This window comes from Anser cygnoides, chromosome 3 (assembly GCF_040182565.1).
Source record: "Anser cygnoides isolate HZ-2024a breed goose chromosome 3, Taihu_goose_T2T_genome, whole genome shotgun sequence".
NCBI classification, from domain to species: domain Eukaryota; kingdom Metazoa; phylum Chordata; class Aves; order Anseriformes; family Anatidae; genus Anser; species Anser cygnoides.
In genome coordinates, this window is record NC_089875.1 from 58290298 (window position 1) to 58309140 (window position 18843).

Sequence of the window (18843 nt, forward strand, 5' to 3'; positions counted from 1 at the left end):
ATCAGTTTACAAAATAAATAAAAGTACAGGGATCTCCTCTTAGCCATAAGCTATTGTGGCAACAAGACATAGAGACGTCACAGAATCACAGAATCGCAGAATCACAGAATCACAGAATCGAAGGGGTTGGAAGGGACCTCAAAAGATCATTGGGTCCAACCCCCCTGCCAAAGCAGACTCCTTAGAGCAGGCTGCCCAGGTAGGCGTCCAGACGTGCCTTGAATATCTCCAGAGAGGGAAACTCCAGAGAGGGAGATGTCCTTCTCTGTGATATTGCTGAAGCCTTCAGCTGTATGTTCTAGGGGAAAGCCATCACTTGTTTGGGTTCTTAATGAACTACTTTACTGCCAAAATATTTTAGCAGCTGATTTATTATTTATTATTATTAAACTTTCAAATTAAATATAATACAATGCAGTTTGTACCTGAAACAAGAACTGAAGAGACTTAAAAGAAATCTTTCAAAATATAACTGTCCAGAAGATCATCTCTGATCAATTTATATATTAATGTTTGGTTACTTTTTGGAAGATATTGTCCAGTGCTTGCTGTTATTTTCTCTTCCTTCCTTCCTTCCTTCCTTCCTTCCTTCCTTCCTTCCTTCCTTCCTTCCTTCCTTCCTTCCTTCCTTCCTTCCTTCCTTCCTTCCTTCCTTCCTTCCTTCCTTCCTTCCTTCCTTATCTTAGGAAGACTGAAGATCAACTTAATTTTCTTTTCTAATTGATACACATTGAAATCTATGAACTGAGGGGCAACTTCAGCCATCTTGGACCAAAATATTATACCATAGGTAATGCAACAGGAATGCAATAATTAGAGGTATCTAGAACTATTTCTGAAGATCTCAGAAGCCTCCCTTTTCTTCCCCCCTTGGAAAGTATCCTTTAGCAGCTACTCTGTTTTGTCCTGCTCCAGGCAGAATTGTTCCTCTGTGTTGATGTGATTCTTTTCACTGTTCACAGAACTGTGTCATTTCAAAACTTTTTCATTCACTTGAATCCCTTGTTGAAATTATTGTAAAACTTCACAAATTAGCTTCATTTTATTTCGCTTCTCCACTTCCTTCTGAAGGGCTCCAGAATGTAATTGTTCAAGTCAGAAATTTTTCTTTTTTATTCAGGACCTACTATGCTCACACAGGCAGGTTTGATTTGGTTTTGTTCTTACAAAAAGCCCGGCTGTGGATTTTATAACACATATCTGATACGGTAGATGTCATACACCCCAAAGAGAAAATTTTGTGATGTATTAGCCTTGTTGCCTGGTCTCAGCAGCACAACACATTAAAAACAAGAGGAGAGAGTCTGAACTTATATGCCCTTGAAAAAAAGTTTCTACTTATACCATTGTGCCCGGGATTCTGCAGTTTTGTGTTTTTTTTTTTTTTTGTAAATATACATTTCCCTTCCAAGGCAAATAAAACACGCCAACCATCTAGCTATTTTGTTCATCACAGAGAGGTACTTCCTTTGTGACTTTTTCTGACAGAACCAATACTTACTCAAATGCAATATATGTCAGAAGAGTTGCAGCTGAAAATATAGCAGATATCCCACAGCCTATGTAAGTGATGAAAGTGAGGATCTTGGTATTCTGTGGGTCTATTTCTGTAGTGGTTCGCTGAAGGTCCTATGTGAGACAGGAGGAAGATGTAACAGTTACAGCAAAATCCTTTTTTCATGAGCACAACATTCTTGGTTGGTAATTACACAAGTAAAACTCAAAAACACTGGCAATAACACTATAACCCTGACATTAGGGTTCATGTTTATCAAGTATATTTAGTTTATAGTTGTTACACCTCTCACTTCCTTCCCATAGCTCTTGAAAACATTGTGCTGTAAGTATTATAACTGCTGGGTTAAGCAGATAGACAGAGCCTGATGCTGATCCTTATAATTCAGTACTAGGAATTCAAATGTCCTCCTGTGGAAAAAATTTCCCTCTTCAAACTTTTTAGTTCAGTTACTTATAGACATCTCTTTTTAAGAAGATATTTATGTTGAATATGTATTTAAAATAAAATTTAAAAATATTCATAATGAAATATGCAGAATTCTGGGGAGTTTCTGACATCACTTCTTGTTATTAAAAGTTCGTGAGTCAATGTAGCTAATCATCTATGGGTGAAAGCAAGGGCAAGATATTGCTCTTCATTTTTATAGTCTGTCCTGCAAGCTACAGTTATAAATGTTGGTCAGAAAAATAGTGACAAAGACAACATTTCAAAAACAAACAAACAACCCAAAACTGGAAATGAAGCAGGAACATCTTGAGGATTTTTTTTCCAGTTTTCTCTCCAAATGTAATTGCCACATAGTACTGTCTGAGAATAAATGCCAGTGTTATTTCCTTCTTTAAGGAAAAGAAATAATGAGAATGTTTGGATCTATATTACTGTGGAGTAAATATGAGCAAATACTAGCATATAATGGTGTCTATTCTACAATCAGTATAACTATTATCCCAAGCGAAATCGTCTAGCAAAAAAACACCAACAAAAGGCTACAAAACCTGCCATTCTTCATAGAAAAATGAAGGAGCTGTATGCAGTTTTTTACACCCTGTCCCAACCTTATATATATAAAGAGAGTGTTATCTGAAAGCAATTTAATATCTAAGTGAAAGTCAGAAAAGATTATTGAAGTGGAAAAGCAATTAAAACAGTCAAAAATGTGTAAAAAATCTATTGGAACACAGCCCAAATTCAAAGAACTTTTGCCTTATTTCCTAAAGCCACAAAAGCATTCAGGGAGGAGAAGGGACTCATTGAGTATATCCTAAAGAAAGTCCTTTTTTTCCCCATTCAAGGATGAAAAGTGAAACAAGACTGCAATTTAGCTTGCAAAAAGACAAAAAGCTTATGACTATTTCACATTGACATCTGAACATGATGTGAAGAGAGCAGTTCTGTTAGGAAAGCTCTGGAAGGCTGAAAAATCAATGTGTGTAGCTTCCTTGTGCAGTTAAGTCCTATGTGCCACTGCAAAAAGGTAAATCAAAAAGAAATCATTAGGAGTATTGCTCTGATAAAGAGCCAACATTTTTCCTGCAGGCTTTATTTACAGGCCAAAGAATATTAATTTCTCACCAAAAGAAATTTCAGCCTACTTCTGAAGGTTGAAAAATCACTAAATTTTAAGATCAGATTGCAATAATCCATCTTTTTCATGTTGAGATTTTTTTCTTTCAAAAATACATCACACAGGAAAATTGCTGGAGACACCTGAATACTAGAGGAGTCATACTGCTGAGGCTGAAGGTACCTGAAGGTACCTTTGTCCATCTTCTTGATATGCTAAGCTCTACCTACCTCAGCCACTCATCCATTTAAAAGTGAACAGCAAATACGGTTTTACAGATTTTGCAAAAGAAGTTATTACTTTATATTTTTTGACGTTAAAATGATATAAATCTTGTTGGATTTGCAAGCAAAATTTCCAAGGTGCAATTTAGCCCCTTGAATCTCAGTAAGAAGGGGAATTACTGTGCTCTTGTCTTTTCATTGTCATTAACAATTTTGCTGACTGCAGGACATTTCCTGAAAATACGATGCTCTACGTTTTGTTCTGAAACAGCGTCTCAACTTCTTGAGAAAGAAGTGTCTCAACTTCAAGAGAAAATATTTTCTCTTACATTTTTTTTTTTTTTTTCCCTGTAAATATTCACTGACTTTTTCATTTTGCTAGTGTAGGGGTTAGTACTGAGCCTTGGTTTTACCATCCCTTATTCTGGCTTTGTTTTTCACCTATGTTCCGGCTTTGAAGTTGGGTATTATAATATGCTATTTGTATTTTGGTATCACTCAGAAGTCTCAGCCAGAAGTCTTCTTACAGGCACATTTCAATATCTTAAAATTTTATAATTGCTCACTTCTTCTTTCATTTTCTTTATTGATTACCTTATCCTTGAATACTTATCAATAGGCACTTTGTTATAAAAAAACCCAAAACACTATATGATTATAATGATCAATAACAGAGAAAGTGTTTTAAGATTAAAATAATTTACAAAAAGAATATCATATCAAACATGAATCAAGAAAGTTGTCTTGGCCCAAGAGAAATACTACATTGCGATTCCTAGGAAAGATAACTTAGTGAACAATGAGAGTTTGCTTACCATTAGGACCCCAAAGTGTGTGAGGTGGTTGCATAAACAAACTGTCTCATTTTCATTGGATTCTGCTTGCACTTTGCAACCTGTAGGGTTCCAGCCACCGTTGCCACCTGTGGAAAGGAAACAAGAGAAACCATACTTTCCAACAAACTTGTATCGTTCTTTCATTGGATTCCTCACTTCATCTTGTGCAAACACAGAAATGCATATATAATAAACATATAATACCACTGAATATTAAGAAGTCAGTAAATAAGAAACTGTTAGGTTTCATAGTTTTTTAGAAAATTCCACCAGACGTGTCTCAATAATGGCCTACTGAGCAGAAGCAACAGTTGGAGATTTATAATAAAGGTAGGGAGATTTTTGGTTATTGATGGATGAATAAGACCCATGTGTATCATGCATTAAGACACACCTTAGTTTTACCCAACAATATAATGGTTTTAGAACTTCCTTTTACCACCATGATGCGATGTCTGCACATACTGCCCTCCTATTCACATATCCCCAGGCACAAGAAAGCAGAGGCCTAGGAACAGAGGGTCCTACCCTTGCTCTCTGCAATATGTAATGTAAGTCAGTGTGGATAGAGAGAAACTTTATATACAGATTTAAAAATTACATTTATTAATTTATATATTATATACATATAATATATTAATATATTATATATTAATATAAGCATATAAACATTGTAGTAAATATAAATATGTATATTATATATAATATATCAATATATACATATATTATATATGTATGTATATGAAATTACATGTATTAATTAATAAATGCAGATTTAAAATATTAACTGAATTTACATAAAAAACCTTTAGTAAGAATATTTAACATCTTCTGTTACTAGTGACCTTACTAAACAGAAGAAATTATACAGTTTAAAGATTTATCTAACTCTGCAAAGACTAATAGAGAAGTAAAAAGGATCAAGACCGAGACTGATTATACAACTTAGACACCTTTTTTTCCCAGTGTAAAAGAAATGACAATATTTTTAAACTTACCATTTTTATTCATATCCCAGAAGACACAGGTAGGCTTAGGATCTTCCTAAGAACACATGCAAAAGTAGACCTTTTATACCTCTTCAGATATAAATCTCATCAACATGCATACTTTTGCAGCAGACGTTTTACTACATATCTTTTCATTTGATGAGCAGTAGAAAAAATATTATTTTGGACTAGTGAAATTTTGTCTAGTGTTAAACCAGACCTTATTCTCCTTAAAAAGACATTTACCCTAATTATAAATCATAGAGCATTGTTCATCTTCAGTGTTCCTTTTCCACATCCTCAGAATGAGAAAGTTTTATTGTCTCACTAAAGTTATCCATGACTATGATGTCTTTACAGAGCTTAAATATATTTAACTGTTTACTTCCTCGTGAGTTCTTAGTGAATTCTTAATGTAAATGGCCTCAGAACTCTGCAAAAGCCTGCTGAACCTTAGTGGAGGTTGTTGTGCCTCACCTTAAAATAATCATTATAATGAAATGTAAGGTGAAGTTATGTGAAGATTATGAACCAGGTTCTCATTCCATGAACAACATTCTTAGGTATTACATGCCAACTTCTTTCTTAGTTTCTTTAGTGCTATTGTCTCTTTTGCAGTAGCTACTGACAACTGTTTTTTATGAATTTTTATGTTTTAACTGAAACAGCATGAGCCAAAAGGTTGTATTTGGACTTTATTTCTGTAAATTAATTGTAGTCATCTTTTTTAAATGGGGTTCTTTCCATTCTTCATTTGCAGGAAACCATATAACAACAAAACCTTGGGGAACTATTAAAAAAGAAATTTCATTATGGTCAAAGAATTTAAGTCATTTTAACATTCCAGTGTAAAAAGTAGTGTCCCTGGTCATGAACGTGGTCACAAACTGGTCGTGAACAATGGTTTTATCTAGAATTATTTGCACAAATTGCTTGTGAGTGGCAGAATCAATAGTCTTTCAGATAAATGCTAAAACATGAATGGATTGGGAATGTTTGAGGATGGAGAAGTTATTTATTTTTGTTTTTTCTTTTCTTATTTAATTTTGTTTCAGAGATTTTATTTCCATTTGGGTTTACATTCAATATATATAGTCAAAATCCACTGAAAGCAATGAAGCTATATGCACAGCCTTTACTATATACAATCTACATTCCTGTTCCTCTGAATAATCAGTCTCTTCTTACTTGAGTTTTGGTATGCTTAATTGTAATCTTCACATAATCCTGAAGATCCCGAATAGTTATGTTTCCAATACTGCATGCCACAACAAAACTGGTCAAGTTGGCAGGAGTTTCTGCATCCTTTAAAAGATTCAGAAAAATATAAAAAATGCTTACACAGCACATAACATAAAAGCCAGAATACAGTTTTATTTTTGCAGCATGCCAGAATAAATAAACTGTCAGCATTTCTACAATTTCAATCATGTAATATAAGAACACTTTGTTTATAAAACCAAATTCTGGATTTGCCTCATGGAAGTTTCCCTATTTTCTTTAAAGTCACAAATACATTTGGACATTATTATAAAGAAAGGTTAGAAGGTATACTTTCCCCTTTAATCTTTTTGTCTGATGACACCAACTCAAACAATGTGGCAGATATGATTAACATATTTCCCTTAAAACAATGAAATAGCTTTCTTATCTTATTGTTGCTATCCTTTTTACTAGGTGTACAGTTTTTGAAGAATAACCTCTTTTCTGTGTATAGTTGCTAAGTCATCCTCCATCTTACAATTAAAGACCAAGAAGTAGTAAACAAATCCAAAGCAATGCTAGACACTTCTGTGGGAATTTAAATAGAAGACAGATGATACCAATACCATTTATAACCTACAGTGAAAAAACTATCAAGTTGAGAATTTTCCAGAAGAGAATTTTTCCTTGGAATCTGATGATTTATTAAAATGGAAGTGTTTTACAAGTAGAATTTTCCTTTGAAGAATTTGCATTAAAGTCTGAATAGCTATAAGCCTAGTTGGCCTTATGGGAAACCAGGAAGCTTCTAGTACACTACCTGCTGCAGTTGCCTAAAATATGTGTCCACTTTAGAGGCTTTAAGGTATCCTCCCTGGTCTCCAGCTGGTCTGTTACAGGTTCACTGCCGTATCTGTCAGGCAGTACTTGGGGTGTTGCAAAAGGCATTGTTCTCCTTTGTTTGGGGAACGGATGCCTACTCCTGCACTAGGATGAGCTGTGTCACACCTTATCTGTGTCCATTCCTTTCCATTGACTGGCATTGAGGGCAGCTTATGGACAACAGTTTAGGTGTAAGTATCTATTCTGAACACACCTACCATAGGTGAAATGAGTCTCACCCTGAATAGCTTAACCATCAGATTTTAATGAATGACAGGATAAAGCTTGAGAGCGTTTTATCAGTTGCAACTGAAGAAAAAACACAAAAAAACCCAGTGCTGTAAAGTATGATGTTTCATTGTTATAGTGAATGTTTATAGAAAATACAGCTAATAACTGTGGGACATTATTGAAATTGGAATAAATATATTTGTGGAATAATTTTATACTAATGCATAAAGTTATGGGGTTTGAGACAGCATGTCAATTTTATTTTTGAGACTGTCATTAGTCTTTTTTTTAGACTTTATTTTTACACTTACTAAAATGTGATTTTCACACATTTTAATTAATCTTATTGAACATCACACATGAACAATTTAAAAACCACACAAAATACTGTAGGGAATTTTAGTTGTAATCTTCTTCCTTCCTTCCTTCCTTCCTTCCTTCCTTCCTTCCTTCCTTCCTTCCTTCCTTCCTTCCTTCCTTCCTTCCTTCCTTCCTTCCTTCCTTCCTTCCTTCCTTCCTTCCTTCCTTCCTTCTTTCTTTCTTTTTTTCTCTTTTTTTCTTTCTTTCTCTTTCTTTCTTTCTTTTTTCTCTTTCTTTCTTTCTTTCTTTCTTTCTTTCTTTCTTTCTTTCTTTCTTTCTTTCTTTCTTTCTTTCTTTCTTTCTTTCTTTCTTTCTTTCTTTCTTTCTTTCTTTCTCTCCTCTTTCCTCTTTCTCTCTTCTTTCTCTCTCTCTTTCCTTTCTCTCTTTCTCTCTCTCTTTCTCTTTCTTTCTCTCTCTCTCTCTTTCTTTCCTTTTTGCTTCTCGGTGAATAATTAAGTATCACTTAAAAACTTATTCTAGTACAATTAAAGGACACATTTTGACTTTGTATGATTTTATGCCATTATGACAATCATATATCTATATTCTCCTGGTTTCTTTATTAAATATATTCATCTTGTTTTTCTTAGAAGTGGCCTTAAAATGAATACTATTTTAAATAGTTAAAGATACTTCAGGGTGTATTTTAGAAGGCAACTGAGGGTCATGAGTATTTTCTTACCTAGACTATCTTAAGAATCTGGATACACTGCCAATAGAAATGATAATATAGGGACAACACAATACTACAGGGTTCTCCGGATGAACAAGAGCCAAAGGTCATTTTAAATACTAATGGGAAAACAAACTGAAGCCTTCTGAGGCTTAGCCTGCAGTTCACTATGAAACAATGTTTCCCTATTAATTAACTTTTTTTTTTTTTCAGGAAAATTGTGGTTTTGGTTGTTTTTTTTTTTTCAAGCTGTGAAACTCTTCTTATTTTTTTTTTTGACATTAACCATGCAGGAAGTATTTATAATTACCATGTGATGGGACCCAAAGGAGAAAAATAGCAAATCCACCTGTATCCCTTCTGTTTTCAGACACAAATATTGCTGTCCTTATTCCATAACCAGGTTGTCTTTAAATACATCCGGATAACATTAAAAAATGGTGTGCTTATGAGAACAGTTGAAAAGAACAGTATGTATAGAAAAAAAAATGTTCTCTGGACAGAGACCAGCAGTTCAGAGTTTCAAACTGGATATAAGTAGTCCATTGGACAAGACTGTCAATCAATTCTTTCAAGGAAAAGAGAAAGAAAGAATATTTAGCTGTATTACACACCAAATTCCCAGCTGATATAAAAGAACCCAACTCCACTGAACATCAAGCACCTATATCAATGCATTTTTATGGAAGATGTGGCCTTTAAAAGGTTTCGGTACTTTACACTGATTATAATCAGCTTGGATCTAGCTTGCTGTTTATTACTCTGAAAAAAGTTTATCTCACATGTGAAAAGAATGTGCACTCACATTGCTCACTCTAATTCAATGTGGATGCTATGGCTATTTTGTCACTCTGATGTCCCTAATGCCCTAATGCCTACATTTGCTATCACCAGCTCATTCCTCTAACTCATGAAATGCTGTGAAATTACATTACAGGAAACTTTTGGCAGCTGCTTTTGACTCATCCTAGCTGAAACTACTTCAAACTCATTAAAGTTTACCTGAAAAAGGCCATTCTTATTGAAGAAAGTAAATTGAGCCCTCGATATAATTTCAAAGTCATCTTGACTTAAATTCTTCAGTAAACTTGGTGGCAGAACAACAGAAGCAAAGGCATTTGTCTGGTCCTTGTCAAAGTCTATCTGTTAAATAAAAACAGCAGAAGAAAAGAACATGTTCAAACAAAAAGTAAGCCATCTACTGTGAACAGCTGGGTTCAGACCCTTCTTGACAATATCTAAAACATGGGACTAGAACCTTCAACATTAATTTTACCTGTACCTATGCAAGAACTAATTCAATCAAAAAAAAAAAAAAAGACTTAGGATTTTTTTTCACTCTTGCAGTATGAGATTAATCTTCTGCTGCACAAAATTTGTAAATAAAACAAATGAACAAATAAAAAACCCACCTCCACTGCTATAAAGATGATTTGGAAATACTAATATGGCGATAATGGCAGACATAATAATTTTCAGTAACTGTCAGAATACATTTCCTTATACCAAACAATGTTGAGAAGAGGAAAATATGCTCTGAATCCTTCTTTCCTGAGTTGTACTTTTTTTTTTTTTTGACTTGATTTGAACATCTGAATTAATTTTCTTATTAATTTTTCTAGTTTCTCTGTTAAAGAAGGGAGACTTTAAAGTAATAATTGGTGTCACCTCTCTACATCTATGCAAACTCATATTTCATTAGCTTTCACACAGCAATTCTCTGACTGCATACACTTACACCATGGCAAACTCAAGGTGTGCCACCCTATCCATCAAAGGTAGAGGAGTAAGCCGTCTAACACTGGCTCTATTATAAAAGTGTTCAATAATTTTACTGCAAGATAGGAAATTCACACTCCTGACTTCTTCTGAGGCAACTGTTATTTATGCCTTTCATGATCAATCATATGATACTAAAAGCAACATTAGCTAAGAGAAAGTTACAAGTTATAGGCTACTGTTTTATTTAAATTCTAAATTTAAATTTTCACTGACTTACTGTGATGAACAGGCACCACTGGAAATTAATAACAAGTAGTTCATAAATATCTCCTAACAAAGCTAAATGCACTCGAATAAAAGGTTTTCAAGGTATAATTCTGCCACATTAAACAGAAAGTGTGCATGTGATAAAGATGTCCCATTAGGTACTGTCTGCAAATGGAGTGGAAGAGGCTTCTGTGAAGAAGTATGGATATATTACAGGAACAATTTAATAATATGAATCACTAAAAGCTAACTTAGCCAAGGTTTTGGCAAGAAACATAAAGACACAAGGGACTAAAATAGAATCTTTCCAAATTGCTATGGATACATTTGCTTGATATCTATGAAAGAAAATCTGGAAACACTCTGACATACAGTTTGAAGAGTTTAATGATCCCTGATGAGCCTGGTCATCACATCACTGGTGAAAAGACTGGGCTTTCACAAGGGAATCTCCATACAGCAGGGATAGCAAGTATCTTTCCTGATATGCATGGAAAATATAATCTGTGACCACAGCTGCTGCTGACTTTTCTGGTAGGAAGGATGCTAAGAATTCTCAATCAACTGTTGGAAATGTAGAAGTCTGAGAACAAACTCGTGTTCCAATAGGAACATTATAAATAATTTGACGGAGTTTGGATTTTGTGATTATTTAGACAGTGCTGTAATAAATGATTCCAGGGCAAGAAAATTCCTGGATGTCCTCAAGACACAGATGGTAATTCTTATTATATGTGCAAACATCCCAAACCTTATTTCAGAATTTTTCCTTTCCTCTTTCCATAAATACAGAATGAAATCTGGAGGACTGTTCCTTTGATAACAATCAAAGAACAATCACTTATCGAGCTTCATTAATACGAGAACTAAACAAAAGTAGATTTAAAATCAACAAGCATTTCAAATAAAATTGATTCAAAGAAAGTTTAGCCTAAACTTCTATGAATATAAATATGAGAAAACTCATACATTAAATCTTTTTGCATCTATTTAAACCAGAAATTGACTTTAATTCTGAAGTCTACATATCAAATAAAAGGCCGATAGCCTATACTACTACTATTAAACAATGTCTTTATTATTTTTTTTGGTTTTTATAGTACATTGTACTTCTTAAATTATGATACATTTACTGGGATTGTTGTTTTGCCAATTTGCTACAGGAATAAATTTGGTCTATTAGATACTTATACTCTAGTGTTTAGTCTTTTACCGATATCATAATGCCATATTTTCTCTCAATTCAGATTTGGGTCCTCTGGCTCTAATTATTATTGTTATTATTTTTTTTCCCCCGTCTAATATTTTCTGTATTTTTCTCCAAGTAAAGCTCACTGTATTTTAATGATTAGACTCACAGGAGTTTGTGATTACATTACTTCTATCATAGACATATATAACTATGAAAAATACATTGGACTAAATTTTTAAAAGTACTTATGTTTTTTATATGCAAACAGGCATGTACTGAAATTGTTTTAAAAAGTCCAGGCACCTCTTTGCTACAGATTTCCACAGAACCTTTAGAAAAATCCCAGCAGATGCTCATGTATATCTTGAATGTTATTTCATAGCTGTTAGGTGTCTGTGCATTTTCATTTGTGAAAAAAGATGAAAAAATATTTTGAGGTCATGGCAAATATGTAACAATGTCTAGGCAATGTAGCACTGAAGACCTATCCTTTGATTTTTCGTATGTCTGGGCTGATTGGTCAAGCTCCATGTGAATGTCTTGAACTCCCTTGGACTTCCCAAATGGCACAAGTCTATGAACCTACATGTGGATGAGTGATCAGCTTTAGGCCTCTGCAGTAGGTGTTTACACTATACTGTTGAACACCTGTTGTACCTGCAGAAAGCTACATGTAGGTATCTACGTTTATCTGTATTGTTCTAAACATGAAACTCATCAATGGTGTTTTTACCATACAATGAGTAATACATTAGAATGTTAAAGATTATTTTCCCTTTTAACTGGAAAAGATAAAATCTATTCTGGATTTGTAAGCAAATTATTTTTCATCTGTATGGATTGTGTAGGTTCACCCATGTTTCCTGCCACTCAAGGATATACTGCATTAATCTGCTTGGATGATTGTAGGAAAAGGGAACTAGAAAGTAGGGGGAGAATTGGGAGTTGTAAATGGTTTTATATTAATCACAGTAAACATCCTTGGCACATTTCATATTCAAACTGCTCATACCATACCTGGAAATCAGATGCATTATTTTGTGGGCTGACACTGAAAGTAGAACCTTTGAATGAAGTTGAGTTTATAGCAGACACTCCAAGTGCGAGGTTTCGTGTTGAAATACTCATGGATGGTCCGGTGAACTGGATTTTTAAAGCTAAGGCATCGATGGTTTTTAGAGCTCTAAAAACAGAAGTAAAATTATTTTTAAAATTGAATAAAAAATGATAATAATAAAACAATGGTCATGTGTGCTCTTTATGTATGCTCTCCACGTTAAGGCTATCCTCTGTGTTTCTGTCACCCACCTCTATATTCACAAGGAGACTGTTGGGCTGTAAATTTACATGTCTGTTGAACACAAAAGGTTTTGATTGACAGAAAGTATCCAACTACATATCACTGGTCCTGAAATAATCTTCCAACAATACTTAAATCTGTTCTGTGTCATTCATCAGCAGACTTCTTTTCCATACTTTGTTATGCATGTTAATTTTAGCACAAGAAGAAATATCTGTTTTTCTTATTTGATTTTTTTTTCATAGAAATAAGAAAAGTTTTCTTTTCTTTACTGCAATTGTTTCTCTATATATGGAAAAAAGTTGCTCTTGAAAACTTTTCTGAAACACAGAAATACTTACTCTGAAGATGATGCTGCCAATACACTGTCTGAACTGTTTAGAATATTGGAAAAAATTGTCACCACAGTAGAACCCAGAGATTCATCAATTTCTTCATCATTCACAATTTTTTTGAGCTTCTGGACAACATCATTTACTTTGTCTGAGGTTAGCTGCTGCCCTTCACCAGTGAGATTCAGAAGCTGATTGGCAATATCAGCTGCATTTTCTGTAAGTGTACACATAACATGAATCAAAAAGAGAAAAAAAGGAAAGTGAGGAATAAAATGTATATATATACATATATATATATATATTATTTTTTTCTCCTTATCCTCTATCCTCTTTTTTACTGAGAAAAACAACTTCTGTTTCCCTCTTGAAGTGGAACAAATGTATCCCAAAGTAACGATTACTTACAAAATATTCACTCTTTTAAACTTAGGGGAGAAAGTCCAACTCCATGGTGAATGTTACCGGTTCCTTCATGAGTCTGAACTCTTAATCAGAGAGCTGACAAGCACAATACACAAGCAAATTTCATCAGAAAAACCTTCCTGATCAGGAAAGTTTGAAATTGTGTCCTGTGGCAAAGCATTAGTGTAAAGTGCTTGTTAGACTATGTTTGGTGACACTTGGATAGAAAAATAATGTAAGTAGTAATATTGTGCAACATCAAAATATTTATGGGATAATCACAAATAAGATTTGGAAAGAACATCAGCCTTCTGTCTGCATCTGTGTTTTTGTTGTTGTTGTTGCTTTTAATGTTGTATTTTATAATGTGGCTTTAGCTACATTTACTGTAGAATGTTCATTCTACAATAAAAAATGTTTTCATATAACCTGACTGTAAATACTCATCACAATCAACTAAGCTAGGTAGCCAGGCTTCCCACGAATCTCTACCAGTGGAGAACGAAAAAGAGGCTTCTCCAAGAAAGCAACGCAGAACAGCAGCTTATTAGCTATATTGGCTATATTAGCTAACAGCAGCTTAAAGCTATTTAGCTTTGAATTACCTTTGAGAATATCTCCCTCCTCTCTAACTCTGGCACTAAAATAGGGGGCCATAAATAGTTCTCTGTTTATTTTATTATTTCTTTAAATGCCAGAATGACATCAAAGGGTATTTTTCAAATGAAGAATAAATTTGAAAATGTCTGATCATAAGTTCACAGAAAAGAGTGAGTCTATGAAAAAGACTTTACATTGGTATCTACAGGCATTGGAAATTTTTAAAAGAATTTCTGAACCTAAATATCAAATCAGGGCAAGCTACCATCTGCCTCCATTCTTGCTTAAATTACCTAAAGAGTTTGATTTATTTCATTAATTGATATCCAGAGCTTTGCATTGATGGGCTGAATTCAATTTGGTACACTTCCCTAGAGTTTAAACACTTTGCACTGATTTTTTAGAAAGATTTAGCATAAATGGGGAAGATGTTCCTTAGTGTAACTTCCTTATACTAGGTAGAAAACAAAGTACACAAAACTATTATTTTAGCCAAAGATTAATATGCGTACACTTACCCGTGCAGTTTCTAAGATCTGGTTGGCCCCAGTATGATGTATAATTCTGCAGACCCAAATAGCTAAAGAAGAAAGATGACAATAGCAACATTATGTAAATGTTTTGTAATTGTTTTGTAGGTGTCATAGTGGTACAATACTCTCTATTCACAAATTTCCTAGCAACACAGCCCCAACTGAAATGAAATATGTATGCTAGACAGTGGAAATATGTGACTTGTGAAGTGACAGTGTTGAGAAAAAACAAAAACAAAAACAAAAACAAAAAAACACACACACACAACAGTTCTTTTGGACAGATTCCCAGATGATTCCTATGCTGACTTGGTAAACTGACTGCATCATTCTGGTCTTCTATTTCAGAAATGACACAAGTGTTGAAATAAACTATTAAGTCCCTATTGTGGCCTAATCAGATGTTGTTTCTATAATTTTTCTTTGATATAAATAGCTTTGATCAGGTCATTAGCAAGTGGTAATAGCTCTCAGAAGAACATGAACAGGAGCTATGAGTAGACAGAAACTTATGCCACCTGTGAAAACCAGAGAAGGTCATCACCAGGTCCAGGTCCAAGGTGAGTGGCAGACATAAAGAGACAATATATTTTTTCTGAATGCTTTTTCTATAAAACTTTACCATAGAAAACTACTCAGGTATGGTTCCAAAATTAAACATTTTTCCCTAGGTTTTCTTTTTTGGACAATCATGCCACCATACTATGGCAAAGGTAGGATGGAGAAAGGCAAAAAGTTATCCTTGATAACACATGAGAGAATAAAGATATTCCTCAGTTGATCACCTTTATTGTAACAGTGCACTAGCTACTCAGGGAAGCACAGGGCTAGAAGACACCATTGGTACAGCTTCCTTTTTTTTTCTCAGAGAAAAACACACCACACCGGTGCTCCATATTGGCAAAAACTAGTGGGGGCAGTGGCATGGAAAGCATATCACAGTGCAGAGCACAGTAGTATTCTTTTTAAAAAAGTGCTGCACACAGACTATCAGTGGTATTGTTTATACCACAAATGAACAATAAAGATAAGTAACACTGGGGCAGCAAAGGCCAGAAGCCTTAATTTTTAATGATTCTGAGGCTCTACACTACTTACTTTACAGCAAACTTTGGTCAATCAGAATCTAGCAGTTCTTGTGTAAGATTAAGAAACTGAGGAAGTGAGTTAGTTAAATGTAGTTGCTGGTTGCTTTCCTGTTTGGCACAGAACCTCAAAGCTGATTCATATCCATGTTGCCATATTGTTTGCAAAAAGTAAAAAATCTGGTCTTCTCAGAACATGTTCCAGATGTAATGTGGGTGGATGAGACTACTGTGTTGCATTTAATTGTGATCATCCTAAATACTGAAGAGATTAATTAATATTGCATCATTGCCATATTCAAGGCACTCAAAGGAGATCAAAGCTGTATTGTTTTAGTAATATATCAAAGGAAGTAATAATATTCCCATTTTACAAATGGGAAGTGGAGATACAGCACTTAAATCATTTGTAGATGCTCACAAAGAAAGCTTACATTAGGAGAAAATTATCCTAAACTTTAAACCTTAAAAACACAAGTCCAAATCTTTAAGCATTAGACTAACACCACCTTCAGTTATGAATAACTACTAATAAAATTCTTATGTCAAAGGATTTCTTTTTCTTTATTGTATCTGGAAGAGAAGCTCTTGATTAAACTAAATGCATGTCTCGTCTTCATAGAGTTTTGTTGAAAATTTCTTATACAAGTCAGACAGTAGTAATGGAGTGGTAGCAGATGTTTGATTTTGGCAACATGACTTGAAGAAAGCAGATTTGCTCTGTAAGAAAGTGCTACTTTTATAGTCACTTTGATCATGTATTAATCGTGAGTCTCAATATACCCTACAGAAGTGGTAGATGAGCTTTTTTTTTCTTTTTTCTTACTAATGAAGTACATGTCCTTACTGCACACACATGATCTCTCACAACATGGAAATCTTTCTCCTGAAATATGATACCAGTTAATGGCGTCCATTACAGAGGATGCAGTTTAAATATATAACCAGGAAGCTGCAGCTGAAGCTCTCAGCTTCTGTGGTGTTTGACCACCTACCAGGTTCTTGATGCAATCTGAACTGAGCTCCCGTGGCAAAATGTAAAGTTAGTCACAGTTGGTCTAGTATCTGGCCAAAAATAGTTTGGAGGGTTTTCTTCAGCTAAACATTTTTCTGTAAAAAGAAAAATATATCTGTGTTAATTACAAATTTCCTCATATGACATCTTCCATTTCTTGTCCTCAGGTGTTCTGCAGCACACAGATGTCTTCAAACGAAATGCTTGGATGTTATCTATAGAGTGGTGGTAAGGCAGGGGTGCACAACTGGGGACAAAATATACTGCTGCTGCTGAAGGAAAAGCACTGAATGAGCACACTGCATCCACTTTCATTCCACCAGCCTCACCCTCCTCTCTCCCAAGGGAAGGGGAATCTCTGTCTGGAAAATGAATGGGAAAAGCTGGGTGATACACAAGAGCTAGAAGGAAATTTATAAATTTTGATTAAGGACAACAGTTGGCAGAAGCACAAACAAACAGGATTGAGGAGTGGGCATGAGGGGCCTTGGAGGTCCAGAATATCTCTGGCTGTATATCACACTTCTTTATCACCAAACTACCAAAGCAACTGGCAGAAACTGTCCCATCCAGACGGCAAAACACTGACAGAAGCAATCTGGACAAATAGCAAATCTATATTTGTTTCAAAAGAGATATCTTGAGGATGGTTCTCTGAGATGAGTGGAACAATGAGGCTTAAAGGGACAATTCCAAATCTGATATAGCCATACCATTTGGAAATGCATTATTATTTTGACACAGAATATACTTATTTTTGGACAAGCAAACGAAATCTGTTGTGTAACAAAGCTGAAAACTACTTACCCACTGGATCAACTTCCACGGTCTGAAGTTTATATTCCCCTGGTATAGAATTATTATTACTTATGAGCTTCTGTCGGATCTCTTCTTCTTCTAAATTGATGTTGTTGGTAGAATTATAAACCAGAAGAGCCAAAACCTCAAAACTGCGGGGAAAATTATCCAAATATTTGAGTCAGAACAGAAGAGCCCAAAGGTGGGGACGTAAAAATATCTGACGGACTCTGGTTTTCTCAGTATGTAACAGCGTCACCAAGACAATGTTGTTCATTATCTGTAAATCATTATTTTTCTATGTACACAAATAGAATTTATGGTTGGGAAATGCAATCCTCCAGTTACCATTAAAAGAGCTAAGAAATATTTTCAGAAGATTTAGATTACTGTAAAATATATTAAAAGATAAAAGCAAAACATATTCTCTATTGTGAGTGTCCAATGCCCAGTTATAAATGGCTCCTAATTAAATTCAAAAAATTAGGTTGCTTAGGAACTTAAAAGCTGATTCTTCCCAGTTCAGAAAACTTGTCAGGATGGGACAAGTCATCCTCTGGAGGGCCTATCTCTCTACTGTCTACAGAAGAAGGCTGGAAGACTAACAAAGAATAGATGCCTAACATTTAGATGCCCAAATTTTGATGGCGTGAAAAACACCCTAACACACTTCTGAAACTTTTAGTTCTAATTAGGAAAGTCTAGTTACTCAGATGACTAATTCAAGGTTGAGCAGTAATAGCTGTTTTGTACTGTAGCCCACTGCTACTTTCTTGGGCATAAGAAGTAGTTCAAAGTGCCCAAGTCTCTTTCCTGTGAAAGAAATAAAACAGTCTCCACCCTTGTCCAAAAACATAGTTTCTCTGGAAGGGAAATAATGAACAAGAAAAGCAGTTCTAGCAGGACACAGGAAAGAAGCTGAGAGTGGAAGGCTGAAAAATTTCCTCTGGGGACACAGAAAACACATGTTGGAGAACAGAATATGTCGGTACCCAAGAGCATTGCTTGGCTCTGGCTAGTAGGAGATGACGCCACTGAACCATGGAACATTGGATATCCATGGGAGCAAAAATGTGGAAAAAAGGAAAAAGCAAGCCTTCTTCAGGCTGTCTT

At 34.7% G+C, this 18843-nt stretch overlaps 1 protein-coding gene across 3 annotated transcripts in view; it reads right to left on the reverse strand.

The window, feature by feature from the left end:
- ADGRG6 (adhesion G protein-coupled receptor G6) overlaps nucleotides 1–18843 on the reverse strand; it is a 112958-nt gene that overhangs the window by 17574 nt on the left and 76541 nt on the right. For all 3 annotated transcript variants that reach the window (XM_066994228.1, XM_066994227.1, XM_066994229.1), the window contains 10 exons: nucleotides 17740–17882; nucleotides 16913–17027; nucleotides 14818–14879; nucleotides 13304–13511; nucleotides 12680–12845; nucleotides 9484–9624; nucleotides 6321–6437; nucleotides 5142–5187; nucleotides 4123–4229; nucleotides 1502–1629 (listed from right to left, as the gene is read on the reverse strand). In XM_066994228.1, coding sequence (XP_066850329.1) covers nucleotides 1502–1629; nucleotides 4123–4229; nucleotides 5142–5187; nucleotides 6321–6437; nucleotides 9484–9624; nucleotides 12680–12845; nucleotides 13304–13511; nucleotides 14818–14879; nucleotides 16913–17027; nucleotides 17740–17882 — 1233 coding nt within the window. The remainder of the gene's footprint in view (nucleotides 1–1501; nucleotides 1630–4122; nucleotides 4230–5141; nucleotides 5188–6320; nucleotides 6438–9483; nucleotides 9625–12679; nucleotides 12846–13303; nucleotides 13512–14817; nucleotides 14880–16912; nucleotides 17028–17739; nucleotides 17883–18843) is intronic.